Source organism: Anas platyrhynchos, chromosome 6 (assembly GCF_047663525.1).
Source record: "Anas platyrhynchos isolate ZD024472 breed Pekin duck chromosome 6, IASCAAS_PekinDuck_T2T, whole genome shotgun sequence".
Taxonomy (NCBI): Eukaryota; Metazoa; Chordata; class Aves; order Anseriformes; family Anatidae; genus Anas; species Anas platyrhynchos.
In genome coordinates, this window is record NC_092592.1 from 5,347,383 (window position 1) to 5,361,512 (window position 14,130).

The 14,130-nt window shown below is 40.6% G+C and overlaps 1 protein-coding gene across 17 annotated transcripts in view; it reads right to left on the reverse strand.

Annotated features, from left to right (window-relative positions):
- Positions 1–14,130, reverse strand: part of PCDH15 (protocadherin related 15) — an 805,380-nt gene that overhangs the window by 290,064 nt on the left and 501,186 nt on the right. For 5 of the 17 annotated variants that reach the window (XM_072040296.1, XM_072040298.1, XM_072040292.1 and 2 more), the window contains exon 1: positions 3,861–4,107. The exons of the other annotated variants lie outside the window; for them this stretch is intronic. In XM_072040296.1, the coding sequence (XP_071896397.1) occupies positions 3,861–4,092 (232 nt within the window). In that variant the 5' untranslated portion in view covers positions 4,093–4,107. Of the gene's footprint in view, positions 1–3,860; positions 4,108–14,130 lie in introns of those variants that run through there. 17 annotated transcript variants of the gene reach the window in all.

The following is a 14,130-nucleotide window of genomic DNA, read 5'->3' on the forward strand; positions in this document are numbered from 1 at the left end:
TGCAGATTTCTTAACTACCTAAAGCGTTTTTAAAAAAGAGATTACTATAACGGGCTACCTCCCAGTGCTTGCATGAGATACAAATCCACTTGAATGGGATTTCCAAGGTTTTGGAGGGCACCCATCTTATCAGAACAGTGCAACAGACCTAAGTAACTTCCCCGTTTTGTTTTGTGTGTGTGTGTGTGTGTGTTTTCTAAATATTATTCACTGGATTTTCAGAAGAAAATTAACATCATAATAAAAAACCACATCCGTCTTTGTTAAGTACATCATACTCCCTTATTCTTTTCTAAAAGGAAAGCAGATTCACCTTTGCAAACTGACACAAATGTCAGTATTCTTTTACTGACATGAGACAATGCAACACGACCTGCTTTTTTTTTTTTTCCCCCTAACTGTAGCAGCTTAGTTGAATGCTATTTAATTTTCAAGTTGACAAAGAATGCTAATATCACAATTCTCATCAAAATATCACACTGGACTCCAATGGAACCCTCCTGTATTTTGCACAGTGGTTAGTAAAATACAAAAAAAAAATTCACCCTCTAAAACTCAAATAAGTATTGTACAAACTTTGTACAGTCTTATACGAGTGGTACTTTGCAAACTTACTGTATTTGCACTCAATTCCCAAATGCTGAAAATACAGTCTTTCTGACTATGCCAAACCATATTTCAATGGTTAAAAAAATAATAACAACAACAGTTAGGTGAAATTACTCCTGAAAAAAGGCAACTGTGATTTTCCATCTGTCTACAGAATGAAGAATTAATGAACTAGGAAACCTCTTATTCAAATTTTAAAACAATGATGCATGGATGTGTAACTGCTTCAGCTGTATTAAACCGAATTAACAGTTAAGTGTACAAAGAAGGTTTTTTTCCCCCTCTATCCCCTCTAAGGTTGATTTTTTTTTCAATACAATTGATACTAAAATCAGTCCAAGGGTAATAAGAGTATAACAACTCAATCCCTTGTCCTTTTTAAATCAGCTGAAATACACTAACTTAAGTTCTACTTAACCTGACTATGCTGATGGTACAAGTTACGGACAGAGATCTCTGATGTCTCCACTCCAAAAAGGCATCAGAATACAATAATTTTGATTGAACCTAATGTTAACTACTTAAAACTACTTAAAATCCCAGGTGCTACAGAAAAAAAAAAAAAAGAAAAAAATAAAAAAAAAGCTGTTGCATAAAGGTCCTGGATTTCAAGGAAGCACAGGAGCTGCAGAAGAGGCTGAAAAACCCACAGAAGGCGTCATTAATCTCATCACCTCTTACTGAAAGTGATACACTTCGTGGAGTTTGAATGAGTACTGTAAAACACAAGCATGCAGAAGCTCATGCAGTGCTATCGACATAAAGTTTTATCATCTATCCTCTCTGTCCCTCCACGTTGCTTGACATAGGCTCAATAAGGCATATATGTTTTGAATAAACTATGAAAAACACGTCCTGATAATTCACCTCTCATGCTGACATTTACTGGTGCTCAGGAACCGTTTGTAATCCGGTGCTCTAACTGCTATCAATTATCATAAAACAGTTGAAACCATCACCTACTGTTTTATAAATAATGCATGAGAGCTTTCAACAGGCAAGAAATATCCTTTCAAGATCTTCGCTGCTTACTGTATAACAAGGAGCGGTCTGTCGGGACCTGAACAAAGCCTGTTCCCCAGCTTGCAGAGCGTGGTGCAGGGAAGGTGCTCTTTAAGCACCTTTTACAGAGCTGGCAATTATTCGTCAGGTGGCTGCAAACCTATGGTTTACCATGAGGTGCTATTGATTAAAAAATATGAATTATTAGAGTAGTTAGAACTAGCATGGTATGATAATCCAGTGGGAAAAAAAATATATATATGTCTCAACAAACTGTGAGGTGAGCAAGAATGGTTACTCCATGTGTTGTTTAAACTCTTCATACAGACATACATACTGCAGCCCACTGCTGAGAGCATTTTGTGCTTTGCTTTTTTTTTTTTTTTTTTGTTATATACCCATAGCAGCACGCCCCGGGCCCACCTTCAAGCAACACCAGCCAAGGAGCACATCCTTCTCTTTCGGCTCCTCTTGGCTGCAGCTGCTTAAAAGCGGGGTGCTCTGTGAGAGGCAGGGGTAGTGAGCGCACGCCCCGATGACATCCTGGAAATGAATTTAAGTTCCTCAGCCTCGAGCTGAAGTGCCTGCAGGGGTGTCTCAGAGACCCTGCTGACAGCAGGACTACGCCGCCTTGTGATGCTCCGACAGGGGCACGATGCTCAGTGAAAGCATGAAATAAACTCCACATGGCAACCCTACAAATTTGTTATTACAAAACGATGATACCAATACTTGAGCTGTACTTGAAAGGGTTTTAATAACCCGGGGCAATTGTCCCTCAGCACTTCGTGGCAAATAGGCAGGCAATCCCTTCCACAGCCCCCAGCAGGTGCAGAAGTATGGGGAGTCCTGCTGCAAAGACAGCCTGCAGCCATCGAGCAGAAAGCACACCCAAAATCCAACAGCTATCGTGAAGGTTTACGAAAAAAAGAAAAAAAAGAAGAAAAAAAGAAGAAAAAAAAGAAAAAAAAATAAGCTGCAGGTTCCTTTGCATTCAGTCTAGCAAACATTGCGTGTAGTGACAGTAAAGTGTTGTGGGATAGCTGTAAGATTTTCTCCTTAAAGAAGTATAAGGACTGCTCTGTAAGGGCCCTGACTTTACAAGAGAAGTGGCAGAAATGAACTGCAAGGTGCATTCATCGTGGATAAATGGAAGGCAGGACAAGAGCCTAATGGCTTCAAGAACCCCTCTTTAGGTACATGAGCACTAACGTCCTACTGAGGGCGCAAGGTTCTGTTGAGAAATTCTTAATAAACCTTTTATACAGGGCAAGAAAAAAAAAAACGATGATTCCCTCTCTGAAGCATGAAAAGCAAAACTGCTGACAAACAGACTTTCATTTACCTGATTAAAAACAACAAAACCTCAAACACTTCTCTTTCAGTTCCCACAGGGAAGAACTGCGAGTAGGAGTGCGTAGAAAAATCACATCATAAACACCAATTATATGTCCATTATTTTTTCCCCCCTTCCTTTAATGGGCAATTTCTTACAGTTAGCTAAGATGTAATTAACAAAACCTCATTAAGTTCTAACCCTGAAAGATGAGAATTTCAAGTTTTGCCTGAAGCGTGTTGCAAAAATATCTGGAAACAGAGTCTGGGCTCTGGGTCCCAGCAGGAGGTGACACCTGTGATCTGTGGCTCGCACAGCAATGCTCAGTCCTCCTTTACTCGAAGAGCTCTGGGCCAAAACTGAGATGGAGAAAATGTACGTGACTGTTTCTTGCACAGCCCAAGCTGCTCAATGCCAGTGCTGGGGAAAGAGCAGGGCCAGGTTTGGTCCTTCTCACAGACCACTCAATCACAGAGTAGCGATGTATTTCAGGACCGGGGGGGGGAAGATGATCATATTCCACTCAATCTCGAAAAATGAAATTGCATGAAACATCCAATCAAGTGTATAAATATCCGGCAGGGTGCAATGCCAGAAAACAGACCCATTCTCTCGATTGCTCATCCACGTAGATAAAACTTCACATCTATTTCCTTACTGCTGCAAACCGCGCCTGTCATCACCCAAAGAAGCTGCCACGCGGTGTGGACGAAATACAAAGCAACATAACTGACTGTCTGTGGAGAAAACGTACTGACATGGTGACTATCTGCTTCTGGAGATAAGCAAGCTTCAGCTTTCAAACCTCGGAGCAAACCATTTGGAATTAAGTAAAGCAATGCTGTGAAAGCCTTAGACAGGCTTCCCGTCAGCACCAGCTGTGCACAGAGCCAAATTATGCAGCCTAATTCACCTGGTAAGGAGAACACATTGCAGAGATGACTCTTGCTCGTCCTGGACACTGTGAGGTGACACTGGTGACAAGCAGAACCCTTTTGTGCTGTCACAGCAAGCTCAACAGGGAGCTCCAAGAAAAGGCGGCTGCACTGCACATCACCCGCCTCGCAGAAATGCCACGACTGGGGAGGTGCCAGGATCAATCCAGAGGATGTGCAGGAATCTGAGGGTATGGCTTTAATTGGCATTAATAAAGAGGAAGATGCTCAGAGCATGTCTCACCTGCTCAAGGTACCACGCTGATCCCTTTCACAAAGCATCCAGCAGCAAGGCAGGCAGGGTGGTAGCAACCTCCTCGGAAGGATCAGCAGAGCTTGGCTGTTCGATCTGGCTGTTGAAGTCAGATCATTCTGGCATGGCATTCCCTTAGTTGTTGTTATTATTATTATTATTATTATTAAAAGACCTCGGAAGGGTAAGTTGTGTCATTTTTGATTGCATCTCTTTAATAAATCTGTTTCATACTTGCAAAGCAGTGAGCTGAGCTTCTCCCTGCTGGTGTAAACCAAATGCTGTTTCAGCCAATGATTTCCTACAGAAACCACCAGAAGCAATTCTGTGCCTCACACTAAGTGGAAGAACAGACTAGATACATGGGGTTTTCCAGCAAAGTCATGGATGGCCAGGAAACAGACATCTGATGAACCGCTTTGCCTGATCCTTCCCTCTCAAACACCAGCTTGGTGACCCAACACCATTTGTTGATCCTGCAACAAATTTCTCACTCTCCCATGCTTGTGCACGTAACCTGCTGCTTTTAAAACTCTAATTCCTATCCAACAGTCATATACAAATATCACAGCTGGTACAGAGCCGTAAATTCCTGTTACCTAGATTGTATTTACTGGCTTGCTTTTACATTTTCTAACATACAATTGAAATCAGGCCCTGGAAAATTTGTGTTCCTTAAAGTAGTATATTATATTTATTACTCTTCAGTCAATATATTTGCAATATATTTTTCAATCATTTATTACCGCCATGCTTAGAAGATTTAAAATGCTGATCATCTCCTATGTGATTTCGTGCATCAGCTCTTTCACTAGTGTGGGATTAAAATTATTTGCTTTTCCTTCCTGCTCCTTCTAGTCCTCCTGTTTTGAGCCATGCTGGTTTTCATACTGCCTGAGCACAGCCAGTCCACTGCTTTCACACCTTTTCATCAGCTCTGCGGTCCTTGCCCTCATTTTCTGCCCTGGTCAGGCCTCACCTGGAGTACTGTGTCCAGTTCTGGGCTCCCCGGTACAAGAAAGACAGGGATCTCCTGGAAAGAGTCCAGCAGAGGGCCACAAAGATGATACAGGGCCTGGAGCATCTTCCCTGTGAGGAAAGGCTGAGAGACCTGGGTCTGTTCAGCCTGGAGAAAAGACTGAGAGGGGATCTCGTCAATGTGTATAAATACCTGATGGGCGGGAGACAGAGGGATTTGGCCAACCTCTTTTCAGTGGTTTGTGGGACAGGACAAGGGGTTTTGTCCACAAAATTGAGCACAGGAAGTTCCGCACCAACATGCACAAGAACTTCTTCACGGTGAGGGTGACAGAGCACTGGGCCAGGCTGCCCAGGAAGGTTGTGGAGTCTCCTTCTCTGGAGATATTCAAGGCCCATCTGGACGCCTACCTGGGCAGCCTGCTCTGAGGAACCTGCTTTGGCAGGGGGGTTGGACCCGATGATCTTTCAAGGTCCCTTCCGACCCCTACAATTCTGTGATTCTGTGATTCACCAAGGTCCTCCTTAACTTAACCCAAAGTGTTTATTTAGGTTGGGGGCAATATCTAGACCACCTTTCACCTCTACTCTTTCTCTAACACAGCCATCCCACTTCACATACCCTTTCTATTCTCTTTGCTGAAAAATATTTAATATACATTTTTTTCCATGTCTGAATCAATTGGATTTCAATAGTTTTCATGTCCTGTCTGGAACAAAGCCATTTTTCTTGATCAACTCCTTTCTCCACTTCCCATCTGTATACCCTGTGTTTTTCAGACTATTTGTATTCTAAAACAGCATTATCTAAAAACCTGCATTCAGATGCATTCAAATCAGCATTATCTAAAAATTATCTAAAAAAATGAAGAACATCCTGTTGATTTAGGAACCTAAATTTAGTGAAGAGCTATAGTGGTATTCATAATTTTGAGCCCTTTCAGACAGCGTTCTCCTCCACTGAAGAAAGAACATCCCAGACACTAAACCCTGCTTGTCCCGTGTCTTTTGATATTGCAGGTTATTAAACTAGTGTCTGCTTAAAAACAAAAGAAATAAATATCATGAATTTACAGTGCTTTTTTTTTTTTTTTTGCCTGGAGGCAGCTGACTGCATTTCCATATAGAACATGTCGCACTCATTTTCATAGTGATGTGACGCACTGATATAGCAATGGCCCAAATATTTGGAAAAACATGCACATGGGGGCTCAGGTTCTAGCCTAATCCCACAGAGTTTTCCTAAGAAGTATTGAATGATTAGATAATAACATGAATAAAATGTTACCTTAACGGTTTAAGAGTTAAAAGAGTGAGAGTACCTTCCTTCCCTTTGGCCACCAGTTGCAACTGCAAGGCCCCCAGTCCACCAGAACTGCCTTGAACAAAGCAACATTCTCAACTATGTTTTCAGTGAGAAAACAGTATTTATGTTCAAAGTAATTTTAGAATAATTGCACTTAATTTTCTGGATTTTCAGCAGTCCTTTTGTGGCAACTTTGGCTCAAAATTCTCATTTCTATGAGTATGGTTCTTGTCTAGCTAAGAATATCAAACTATAAATCAGAAGTTCAGCATCACACAAATCACATCACGAGCAGCTAATCCAATCCAAGATGCGATGTAAAGCCAACTGCACCTTATTTATTCCCACCTGAAGCATCAAGCTGGCAGTCTAGCAGGCCACCACAAAACACCCCACGACCCTGAGCAAGAGCTTCACCGCACAGAGCTCACTTCCACCTCCCAGCACCGCAGAGGGAGCTGCACACTGCTTCATCACAGAAGATTGGACCCAGATTGATCACCTCGTTTTTTTAATTTTTTTTTCTTAATGAACAAAATAGGAGATTCTGGAACACTACAGACACCCAAAAACCCCACAAGTCAAGTGAACCTGCATTACAAACAAACCATCCTACCTGCTAGGAGGGCAGTTTTTAGTGTATGCACAGAACAAGCAAGCTGCAAATGCACTGCCGGAGGCCATCTAGTCCAAGCCCATGCTTCAAGCAGAAAGCAAGAGTGACATTTATTTCACCTTCAGCACTTCATATTTTTTCCAAATGTTCACTTAACTGTCAGTCTAATAAAAATAACTTATGATTAAGTTATTATAGAATAAAAAAAGATCTGATCCTGAAAGCTAACTCTTAGAAGCATGTATACACATGGGTTCATGTCCAGAGCCAATAAGAAATTCAATATCTTACACTCAAGAAAAGTTCCAACAATAAAAGGATAAAAGATATTCTTCATAAGGCCAAGCGTATTAAAAAAATGTTGAACACTTGCATAAGAAAGCTTTACTAATAAATATTTTTTCCTTAATCAAGACCTGGTCATTTTATGATTCCTTAATATATATTTTAATGCATGTTTTCTCATTGTCACTTAAATTTTATGTAATACTTGATTCAAGTATGAAAAAGATAGCCTCAAGGTGTTGCATGCCACAACAGAAATCAACAAGAAAGGTTAGTATGTGCACAATCAGTTGAAACAGTTGGTTTTTTTCCAAACTTCATTCTGTGTCAGTTATTTTAAAACCATTCCTGTGGATCTAGTTCATTATATAAACTCACAACACTGTCTTTTCAATGGGGATCTTTGCTTGTCCTGTTGGCACATTTCTGAGTATTGAAAGTCTTGGGTATCTTTGTTCATCTAAAGCATAAATCCTATGCAAAAATTATATATATCTGAACATCTATATACATGGCTGTATATTAAAAAACAACAACAACAAAAACTTAACTTAATTGCTGTAGTCACCAAATTTCCTGAGAGACAGCAACTTTTTTGTCTGAGCTCTCAGCACACAGGAGCCACTGTAGAAAGCAAGCAGTCAAGGGTCACCACACCACAACCTATAGTCTTTAAATGGTAAATACAAATCAACAAATTCACCACACTGTACATCCGGAAACATTTTGGCTCCATAAAGCATGATATTTCTCAGAAAACCTACACAGCTGGGGCACAGCCTTGGTTTATGCTATCTAGAGACTTGTTACCAATGTTCTTCAAAGCCTGGAGGCAGCGTACGTAAAATAGCAACTGTCTGCCTGGCTGATGTGCCTTACGCTCTTGAAAAGCTAATGAATCCCAAGCACCCCGGTCTATAAGGCATCCCATGTGTGAGTTCAACAGCTCTTCTTTCATGCTTTCAGAGTCAGGACTATTCCACTATGAAGGGAGATGTGGACGCGAGGGATAAACATAGCATTGCTCAAAGCTGCACTGAACAAATCCATAAAGGGCAGGGGGAAAGGCAGGAAAAGTAGTGGAATACAAAGACAGCAGGGTATTAGTACTTTTTCAGCTTCTTTTTCTTATCTGTATTTTAAAATGGAAATTAAAACTTTTGTATAAGATGTTTAATGAAGAACAAAAATTCTGAGCTTCGAAGAATTAGCAGCTATGTGACAACCGTACCTGAATTACGACATTTCAGGCCTGACTTCAGCTGTGCTTCTCTGATTTTTACCTGTTTTAACATATACACAAAAAGCACCTCTGAACCAGAGTGCAAAATTCTGAAGAAGAACACAGCAACACAAAGTGCTTGGGTAGCTGCAGCATTTTGGGAAAATGAAAAAAGGAAAGGAAGCAAACCTGAACGGAAGCATTCAGAGCAACAGCTCAGAAAAAGGAAAAGCTGGCAGAGAGTATTAAAGGAAAACAGACCTTCATGGATTTAGTGTGTTGGCTTTTTTTTTTTTTAGTTTTGATTTGTAAAAATCAAAATAATAAATAAGGAGTAAAGTCGGCTGAAACCCACTTAAGGAAAAAGGGCAAATTTAATCTTTAAAATTTCTATCACTGTAAAACAACAGAATTAAACTACAGGGAAAGTAGAAGAAAATAAGGTGTGAACATTAGAAGGACATTTGTATATTCAACAATTGCTTATAATCCATAAAGGGAGCCTGAAAGGGACCTACCTCGTAAGGTTTCTGCTTTTAAAAGGAAACAGACCCAAGAGGCATTAGCAGGAGTGAACAAAGAGTGAAAAATGTTGTGAGGGAGGAAGAGAATAGAATGAGTATAAGCTATGGGAGAAAATGGAAATGTGTCTAGAAAGCGAGGTGAGATCCCGACTAAAGACAATGCACTGTCTGAAAATAGCTATGTCCACAAAGTCACAGCATAGAGCTGAAAAAAAAAAAAAGAAAAAAGAAAAAAAAGAAAAAACAGTTGCAAGAGCCAACGAGGACACAACGCTGGCATTGCAGCCATCACCTGAGCCCAGCCCATGTATTGCTGTCCTGGCTGTTTTGGATACTTCCTACCACAAAACTCTTTCCAGCTTCAGATTTCAGCCCTGGAGAGCGATGGACCAGCAAGTGACCTACTTCTCTGGGTGGGTGACACTCCAGGAAGAGTGGGATGCATAAACCAGTGGGTGGGGAGCCGTGAAGGATAGCAGCATGTGTAATCACAAAAGCAAAAAAAAAAGAACAAGTCAAGAGAATTATCAAAATACAGACACGTGCTGGAAAAGTTTGGCGTTTCTCTCAGATGCTGTTGCCTCAGGGATGCCCTTTTCAAAACTATTAATTCCTTGTCTGGAAGATAATTTATCTCTGAACTGCTCTTTAAAACTTCACCTTGTTATGACAGTGACAAAATAATAGGCCCAACACAAATGCTCAGTAGTGCATTTCAGAAGCTGCATTTGCCAAATTTTTCATTGGTCTCATAAACCATCCTGAAAAATAAAACTTAATGCCTGGTGGCAGTCACGTATAATTATTCTTCTGTAAAGAACTAATACACATTTGGGCTGATTTAGAACTTGGCATAAAATAATTAAGCAGAGATGAGAATTTATGCCGAGCAAGCCTTGTGCTCAGTGGAAATTTGGTGTAATATTTATTCTGAACACACTCAGTATCACAGCCACGGCACCTTCCCTACGTACCACAAACAACAATAAAATGCCTGCTTTATACACAAGATCTGTCTCCTGAGAAGCGGTGAATCAAGCTGGGTCGTAAAACAGCGCAGGCTCATGATGAAAAGCAGCAGAAATGCATCTCAGAAATTACCATCAACAGCGGGCTCTCTACAAACGCTTAAGCCAAAAACTCTTGCCCCTTCACACCGTGCTACTGACCACTGCTCCTCAAAACAGCTAGAGAAGAAAGGGTAGGCGTACCAAAGGAAAATTATCAGCAGGAACATGTTAATGGCATGAATGACAGGCAGATATGCAGAAAGTGGAGACTTGATGATTCATTTCAGCCAGTGCTTTCCCTAAATGGTTTAGTCAGTAGGAGAAAATGTCGAATACCCACAGTAATGATGAAAAATGGTAAATGAATAAAGGAAGAAAAAAAAAATCAGAGCTGCGGGGGATAACATTTGGCTTGATAACATGACTTTGAAATTCTAGAAGGATACAGGGAGTTTTCACCTGAGACCTTGTAACTAAATAAACCAACAAACGTAATTTATGTTTGAGGCAGTCAAAGCTTTGAAATTCATCAGTTACTGATTTATTATTATACTGTTACAAGCACTCCGCTGTTCAGAATAAGCAGCAACTTAAGTTTCAAAGCTAAAGGAAAGCTTAAACTACTAATGTGTTTTGAGCACCTGCTTAAACGCACGAGGAATCTGAAAGACAAAAATATACCCTGAATTCTGGTGTAATTACCTTTTCAAGATCAGAAGAAAACAAATGTAACTAGAAGAATAAAAGAAGCCGGGCCCTAACCATTACAAAGCAATTAAAAAAAAGAAATAAATAAAAAGGTATCAGTGCTTATGAAATCATCAAGAACAGCTCATTACACACCTGGCCCAGTTTCATGCTCTGAGCAGCCCTTTCAGGCATGTCTTGAAGAACGACTGATGCAAAGCCTTATCTTCTTATTCAAGTGTGAAAAGGTATTGGGACTTTATCATTATTTTAAATGAATTTATCATTCTATAACTCTTTCAAACAAAAGTTGAGTTGATGTTTCCTGGAAGCACACAAATTTTCAAGAGTGGGCCTAGCTCACAGAACAGCTCTCAGGAAAGGGCCTTGGGGTCCGCTTTTCTTCGCCCTCCTCCCCCCCAAATCTGAGACAACTGCCAAAAATAAGCACAGGGGGGAAGGACATACACAGGGGTTGCTGTAATGGCATTTGTCACAAGCCCTTCTACTTCCCCCTTTCAGCAGCTCCACAGTCCTTTCACTTGGTTGTCATTTATTAGCTTTTGTGCACTTTAATAAAAAAAAATATTTCATTTTCTAACAAAGGTAAAGTGACAAATCCTTTTGGCACAGAAAAAGGAAGGAGACCAATCTAGGATTCCACCACACTATTAAATATATCAACAGATGTCTAATGAGACTTTGAAAAGAACTAAAGTGGCTCAGACTCCCAACTACAACCTAATCCATGTAGGCTTAGAAACGTAACGTCCTTAATCTTTCAAAAAAGCTTATTAGATACCTATCTGCAAATGCAGGATCTGCTAATTGACATCAGCTCTCCATGCCCAAGTACTCTGGGATGCTTCCAAATTATCTACAGAAAAGAGATCCCCAAGCTAGAGAAGAAACCCACCCTACTGTACATCCACCTGCCTGCTCAAAGCGCTGTGCAGCTACGCGGGATCAGTCCAAACAGGCAGAGCCAGCTTCGATGCAGGCTTCACCAGGGGCTTTCAGCAGCACCCTGCTGGACTCGACTGTGTCACACGCAGCACCACCACTTCCAAACCTATGCTGCAGATGATGTTTCCTTGGGTCAGGCTCCAAAATAGTTCACATATAAAACCAGAGGAAAACTGCCTGTACTTTTTGAAGACACATAAGCACGCCTAAAAACGAGAGAGTGAAATAGTTTAAAAGCCACTGACTAGCTTACCACCATTACTACCATGGAAACAAGATTTATAAACAACTGTTCAGATTAAGATTTTGCAAAGCAACTTAATCTATGCAACCAAAGTGCATCTCTGCATAAATTAGAGAGGATTTTTAACATAGGTCTGCTACAGCCAAATCGTTTCCACATTTACATAGGTTATCTGGGGAAGATAGGGAAAAGGGAGGTTAGAATAAAAATATTTAAGATGTTATGAATGCCTCTAATTAAACCACGATGGCTGCCTCCTGGCTCCTGCTGACCCAGGCCTGATCCTTCTTGGTGCACGGCCAAGCTCCAAGCCCCACACTCCTGCTGATGCCTCTGTTTCACACCTCTTTTGTAAACTCAGCAAAAATCACTTCCTCCCCAGGTCTCTTGCTACCAGATGCTTAAATCTATTCCTGGCTCTGCCTCCTGTTTGCCATGACAGCGACGTGCCCCGGGGAGGAGATTTTCCTCCAGATGAGCAGGCCAAATGTGTATCTCCTCCTTCCACAGGAGGAAGGGCTTCACAACAGCAGAACTCAGCAGGAATTTAAGTCATGCACGGCAATAAAAGCAGTATCACTTGTGAAAACAAGGCAAGTAAGAATTTAGATGCATCATCTGACTTGCTGTGCTGACCTATACATGCTGCTCTTGCTTCTAACAGGATTTTCACAGTACCCACTTTCAGTCATGACAAAAGGAAGAGTAATAAACTGCTCTTCCACAATCTGTGTAAACACTTTTCTAAACCTTGTGAGGGAAGGAACTGCTTATATTTGTGAACACAGGGAACAATGATTTCAATACATGTTCCCTTCAAAGTTCTCCCGTGCTCCTCTTTCCTTCCTTTGGGACAGAAAAATAGAGCTCTGTACGTTATTTTGCTTTGGGTATCCATGCTAGGTAACAGATTAACTCCAAAAATAAAGCAACACCAAAACACTTACACAGCATGACCCAACACGGTTCTGGAAATCAGTACCAGAGGGCTGACTGCAGCAGTCACCTCCCTCTCCCCAGAGCAAAACTGATTTTAAGTAAGCTTAAAATGCATTAAGTACTCCCATCCTTGCACAGTTTTGCTGGAACTGTAAAGGAGAATATTGCTTGTAAAATTGCATTCCAAGTTTAAGGATCATACAAAGGAAATAAATTGTTGAAATATGCAGTTCTTCATTTACAAAGCTAAACTGACAACCTGAGAATAGGTATGTATTGAAGATCACAACTTAGAGTGAATATTCTTACTTACAACTTAATCTGAATACTCAAACTGTCAAAGATGAGCCGTTCATAAACTTTAAATCATTTAGACTAGAATTTCCACTAAAAATAGTATCTCAAGTGCATTTTAAAAAGGCCTTGGTATTACACAGCATAACCATTATTCAAAAAAATTACACCTGCTCCAGAGTGGGGTTGAATTCCAAATTTGTCATTTTAAGTGTCCAGACTAGGAAAGACCCGTGGTCTTGCCTGATGTGCTACTTACTTCTTAGTTATTCAATATTCAGTGAGCAAAGCTCAATAGCTCGCAGCTGAGTGAGTGCTGTGTGGGTGCACTGAGACAGCTCCAAGTCATAAACCCGAGAGAATAAAGCAGGTACAACTGGAGCTGAGACGTGGCACCTGAACAGAAGACAGAATGCAAAACAATACAGCTGTAATGACAATGTACAGCTGCTAAGAACCTACACAGGTCCTTAGACAGTTCATTATCAAGATAATGGGGAAAAACACCTCATCCCCAAAGATAATTTAAGGTTTTCTATTTTACCTCCCCTGAAGAGCACCAACACCAGGTTAGGATATTTTCTAGACAGCTGGCAGCACAAGAACATTTTAAATAATTCCAACTCTGTCACTTGCTAACTGTATTTTCTATCCTTAAGAATATGTTAATCCGTTTCTGAAAGGCAACTTCCTTTCTTTCCCACTCCCAACTCAAATTACTTCCTGCTTTTTGACCCTGATTTTTCTTAAAGTGCATCGTTTAAGGAAAATTACTGAAAGAAATTAGAATTTTTTGAGATTTTTAACAAAAGCTCTGCTTAAATACTGGCCACTGTTGACGCCTGTGCTCATGAATAAAAGAGGAGTAAGCAGCTCATTCATTTACAGCTCCTTCAGTCTTCACACATTTGTCCTCCACAAAAA